Source organism: Chrysochloris asiatica, unplaced genomic scaffold, assembly GCF_000296735.1.
Source record: "Chrysochloris asiatica unplaced genomic scaffold, ChrAsi1.0 scaffold00080, whole genome shotgun sequence".
Lineage (NCBI taxonomy): Eukaryota > Metazoa > Chordata > Mammalia > Afrosoricida > Chrysochloridae > Chrysochloris > Chrysochloris asiatica.
In genome coordinates this window covers 9,119,569-9,125,773 of record NW_006408598.1, presented here as the reverse complement: position 1 = coordinate 9,125,773, position 6,205 = coordinate 9,119,569, and the positions used below count along the sequence as shown (strand labels likewise).

General features: G+C 40.3%; 1 protein-coding gene across 1 annotated transcript in view; it reads right to left on the bottom strand.

Moving 5' to 3' along the window:
* The window catches only part of TMF1 (TATA element modulatory factor 1), a 51,198-nt gene that overhangs the window by 32,356 nt on the left and 12,637 nt on the right, over window positions 1-6,205 (bottom strand). Inside the window, exon 5 of the mRNA XM_006865635.1 lies at window positions 5,992-6,097. Coding sequence (XP_006865697.1) covers window positions 5,992-6,097 — 106 coding nt within the window. The remainder of the gene's footprint in view (window positions 1-5,991; window positions 6,098-6,205) is intronic.

Sequence of the window (6,205 nt, the reverse complement as noted above, 5' to 3'; positions counted from 1 at the left end):
ATTCTGTGTTGTTGTTGGCGGAGCTCCTTTACTGCACGTCCACCCGATCCACCATCTTGTTTGTTCTCTCTCTGTCACGTACTCTCAAAAGATCTGGCAAAGGGCAGTGTGTGTGTATGGGCAAAGTTTATGTAGAAGGTGTGGCAAGTTGTTCACAGCTGATGAGTCTAAGCAATGAAGTGAATGAACATACATGGCACGCTTGTCAATTTTTCTACAAGTTTTAAAATTTTCAAAATTAAAGAAAAAAAGTCTTAGCGTAGTGGTTATGAATCGGGCTGCGAACCGTAAGGTCAGCAGTTCGAAGCTACCAGCCGCTCCGCGGGAGAAAGATGAGGCTTTCTACTCCCATAAGGATTTACACCCTCGGAAACCCTGTACAGGGTCGCTATGGGTCGGAACCGACTCGACAGCACTTAACAACAACAACAACAAAATATTACTGAGGCTATGGAGGCATTATGTAAATACTCCCACCTTAAATCATTCTGTTTTCCTTATAATGAAGGACATTAAAGCAAGAAAACGTCAGCTCATCCCCTGACTGAATTACTAAATTCTAAAACACAGAAATTCTCCAACTTATGATGTATCCAAGGTCAGTGAAGCATACTTATGACAGTCTGGGGTTTTTTTCCTTTTGTTTTTCACATCCAACTGTTAGTAACATGTACTACAACACTGGAACATGTCCTTTGCTGATGTTCTCATTCTCAGATGTTCAATGTTATGAGTTACTGTTCAAAACACTGCCATAGAGCAGGCCCGATCCACAACAAAGTTGGTATCGACACTGAGAGTCTTAATGGGTGAGCGGTGGGAAATGTCGAACTCTAAGGACATAACACCAATGGAACTACGCAAACATCCAACAACCATTACAACTGACTTCACTGTTGTTACACGGATGCTGACTTCACTACAGACCCACAGTGAGCATTTCATTTCATCAGAAGGATCCATGGCTAATCTGAAGCCCAAGTGTCCCAAACTGTTAACACCTGCACTGTTTATACCCCTAGTATGACTAGCTGAAGAAGTCATGCCAATATAACTTCTAATTCAAAACAGGTGAGGAAGGCTCTAAACTCTAATACTGGAAAGATAGTCAGTAAAATTACACATGAGAAAACACTGTCTCTTTTAACTGTTTCAACAATCATTAAGGATAAGATAAACATTTTTGAGCATATGGTTAAGCACTTTACCAATGAAGAAGCAAGAGTAAATTCATGAGATGAAGAAGGTTTTGATGATTTGAGAAGACCCAATCCAGAATATAATTTCTGAGTTTCCTGACAATTCAAACAAAAACATGCAGCCTTTTTGAAACCCTAAATGACAAGCCAGAAGACAACCACATGACTTTAATGCAACCAAGGGGCTGGTTTCAACGGTTCCAATGCAGATTTGGCATACACAATGTACACACAACTGGGGAGACTGGAAGCGTCAATGTTGAAGCTGCTGAAAAATTCACGGATGGGCTAGCACAGGTAATAAAAGATGAAGAATAGCTACCACCGCAGATTTTCAATTTGGATGAAACAAGTTTGTTTTGGAAAACGATGCCAGAACAGACCTATATTCACAGAGGCGAGGCTGATGACTGCTTTTACGGTATTAAAGACAGAAAGCTGCTGCTGCTTGGAGGAAACGCTGTTGGATTTCAATGAAAGCTTTCTCCTGTTTACTGTCCCGAAAACCCCCAAGCATTCAAAACCAGCTGTCAGTGTACTTACAGGAACAGCTCCAAGTCTGAGTGACAACTGTGTGACTCTAAGGCTGGTTTTTAAATGATTTCTACCTAGAAATGTGGGCCTACTGCCTTGAAAGGAACATTTCTTCAAGACGCTGCTTGTCAATAACTCGAGGACTAGATCCAGATGTGAAAATGGTGGTGTATCTAGTTCCCTATAAAGTGGTTCTGATTCAGCCTATGTATTAAGGCACAAGTGCTGTCTTCAAGGCTAACTACTTACAAATTACATTTCCTCAGACAGTAGTTCCAATAAGATGGAAGTACAGTTGTGGTTATCACTGTTTAGTGCCAGCGAGTCGGTTCTGACCCATAGTGACCCTGTATAGGGTTTCCGAGTAGCTGTGAGTTTGAACCACCGACCTAGCGGTTCAAACAGACCTTGTGGTAGAGTGCTTCTCCTACAACACCACAGTTGTTGTTGTTGGGTGCCATCAAGCAAGTCTCTAAGTCAGAGTGACCATGCACACAAACGAACACACCAGTGCCTGGTCCTGCGCCACCCACACAATTGCTGCTACGTTTGAGGGAGGCCACAGCTGCTGCCATTGTGCCAATGTGTTTTGGGGGCGGGTCTTCCTTCACTATAGCAAGCGTGATGTCCTTCTCCAGGGATTGGTTCCTCTGGATAACATGCCCGAGGTCTGAGAGATGACGTCTCACCATGCTGGCATGTAAGGATCATTTTGGCTGTACCTTCTCCAAGACAGATCTGTTTATTCTTCTGGCGGTCCATGGTACTTTCAATGTTCTGCTCGAACACTTTAACTCAAATGCACCAATTCTTCTACGGTCTTCCTTATTCACTGTGCAACTTTCACAGTCATGAGAGGCTACTGAAAATACCACGGCTTGGGTCAAACGCACCTTAGTCCTCAAGTTGACATCTTTGCTCTTCAACACTTCAAAGCAGTCTTGTGCAGCAGATTGGCCTAATGCAATATGGTGTTTGATTTCTTGCTGCTACTTTTCATGAATGTTGATGGTGGGTCCATGCAAAATGTTAGATAACTTCTATCTTTTCTCCACTTACCATGATTTTAAGAAGCTCTGGTAGCGTAGTGGTTACGAATCGGGCTGCGAACCTCAAGGTCAGCAGTTCAAATCTACCAGCGGTTCCGCGGGAGAAAGATGAGGCATTCTGCTCCCGTAAAGATTTACAGCCTCGGAAACCCTGTTCAGGGTTGCTATAGGTCAAAACCGATTCCACAGCACTTAACAACAACAAAAACAACCATGATTTTAATTTACTGGATCAGTTGTGAGGACTTTTATTTTCTTCACACTAAGGTGAAATCCATACTGAAGTCTTTGATCTTTAACAAGTCAATTTTACTTCCAACAAGCAAGGTTGTATTATCTTCACATTGCAAGTTTTTAATAAGTTTTCCTCCCATTGTAATGTCATATTCTTCTGCATAAAATCGAGCTTCTCATATTATTTGCTCACCGTGCAAACTGAATAAGTATGGTGAAAGACTATAACTATGGCATACACCTTTCCTGATTCTCAACAATTCAGTAACCCCTTGTTCAGTTCAAACAACTTTAACAGCTCTGTGCTGGAAAGCAAATCTTGGAGTCTCTTTTAACATTCCACTTAGTCATGTCTTTCTTCATTTATGATGTTCTTGAAGTCACCATCCTATAGCTCTTCTAGGTTTTGGTCCTTAGTGTCCAATCCATCCAATCTCTTCTTATTATGTTCTCTAGGATATGTTCAAGACCATATTTGGGCTCTTGTGGACTTGTTTTAATGTTCTTCAACTTCAGTCTGAACTTGCAAATAAACAATTTATAGTCTGTTCCACAGTTGGCCCCTGGCCTTGTTTTCACTGATGATACTGAGCTTTTCACCACCTCTTCCCACATATGTAGTCCATTTGATTCCTGTGTACTCCATCTAGTGAGGTTCATGTGTATAGTCATCTTTTATGTTGTTTTTAAAAGGTATGTGCAATGAATAAGCTACTGTTGCCATTGTTAAGTGCCACCAAGTCAGTTCCAATTCATAATGACCCTACATAGAGTGGGTTTCCAAGGAGTGGCTGCTGGGTTTCAATCTCTGACCCTGAGGTTAGTCCAGTGCTTACTCTACAGTGCTACACAAGGACTCTGAATCAGTCACTGGGCTTACAAAATTCTACCATGCAATCTCCAGAATAATTTCTACCACAAAGGCCAAATTTTCCAACTCAATATTCCCAACCTGTGCGTTCTAATCACAGGTATTTATCAGTCTATCTTGATTGCATGTTTGAGCTATCTCAGACTGAGGAAGTTGGTAGAATTCTTCAATTTCATCATCACTAGATTTAGTAGTTGGTATGTAAATCTGAAAAATAGTGGTATTAACTGGTCTTCCTTGTAAGCTTATGGATATTATCCTATCACAGACAATGTGTTGTACTTTAAGATAGATCTTGACATGTTCTTTTTGACAATGAATGTGACGCCATTCCTCTTCAATTTATCATTCCTGTCATAGTAAACTTTGTGACTGTCAGATTCAAAATGGCCACCAGACCATATCTGCTCACTAATGTCTAGGATATCGATCTTTATGTGTTACATTTCATTTTTCACAATTTCCAATTTTCCTAGATTCATACTTTGCACATTCCAGATTGGACTATTAATGGATGTTTGTAGTTGTTTCTCCACATTTTTGGTTGTGCCCCATCAGCAAATTTACATCCTGAAAGCTTTTTTCATTTGTGTCATCATCGTCAACTTTACTTTAAGGAGGCAGGTCTTCCCCAGCTGTATTTTGAGCATGACTTCCAACCTAAGGGACTCATCTTCTGGCACTGTATCATAAGGTTTTCAGTGGTTAAACATTCAGAAGTAGTCCATCTCTCCTTCCTCCTAGTCTGTCTTCACCTGGAAGGTCAACTGAAACCTGTCCACCATGGGTGACCCTGCTGGTATTTAAAATACCCGTGGCATAGCTTTCACCATCAAGGCAACACACAAGCCACCACAGTATGACAAACTGACAGATGAGTCAGTTTGTAACTCTTGATAATTTAAGTATGATGCTGATAATTATAAATATTTCCATAGGGAACAAAAAAACTTAAAACTGAAAAAAATTTTAAATGAAAAATCCACTGCCGATGCTACAGCAACACAATCTTACCCATTTATTACCCTAATTACAGATTTATATTTACATGAACTCCAGAATTATAAGCTTTAAACATCTTGGTTTAAATGGCAGGTTTAAAAACCTGTTACAAGTCTTGATGTTGTTGTTGTTATGTGCCTTTGAGTCGGTTCCGACCCACAGCGACCCTGAACAGGGTTTCCGAGGCTGCAAATCTTTATGGGAGCAGAACGCCTCATCTTTCTACCGCAGAGCAGCTGGAAGTTTCGAACTGCTGACCTGAACAAGTCTTCTTAGAGATACACAAACTTTGGCTGATTTTCTGGGAGTTAATTTTTTTCCACCCTAGAAACAATACTGGACTTTTGATGCTGCCCTATGGATCAGCACTGGACTGCTAACCACAAGGTCGACAGTTCAAACCCACCAAGTGCTCCTTGGAGCCCCGATACAGGGTTCCTATGAGTCAAACCGACTCGATGGCACTTACCAATAGCAGAAAGTCCTAGTGTAGTGCTACAGGAAAAGCATTGATCTGCTAACCTCAAAGTTAAGTGGTTCAAATCCACCAGTCACTCCTAGGAAACTCTACATAAGGTCACTATGAGTTGGAAATGATTCAACAGCACTTAACAACAACAACAACAACAACAACTAATAAAGATATATCTGTCTCTATGCATCTAATTCTTTAATCTTCCATCAACTATCAATGATCATTTCTGAGATTTAAGGTCTACCTTCGAGGCTTACATTCCTCTTTTTAGGAAACAGAAATTAGTCATGTGGCAAACATTTTTCCTGTTCTTAACAATATTTTTTACTTTTGTGAAAAAACATCAAACACAACATTTGCTAATTCAACATATTTCACGTACACAATTTAGTGATATCAATGACGTTAATTACATTTGCAACCTTCACCAATATTCAATGCCAACTCTCCCATCACCGTAAGCAGAAAATCAATGTTTCCTGTACAGTGACTCCTCTACCCTTCTCCCTCGTTATCACGGTAACCTCCACTAACGCTTCGGTCTCTATCTCTGCCTATTCGGGATAGTCCATATATCGTTCTCACAATACTTTTCACAATCGGGTAAACACTTTTAATTTTACGCACCTTCTTCCATTAACCCTCGGATCTGCTCATCTTTCTCTTTCAAAAGGTCTGTAGTTTCACTGCTATTTAACCTGATGGCAAGTTCTTCTCTTATATTCTTGATTTCCTATTTAAAAAAAAAAAAAAAGTGACTACCCTTAAAAGTTACTTTCATTCTAGTTATATTTTCCAATTTTTTCCCATATTCAGTGATACCATCAACAACCCCATTCCC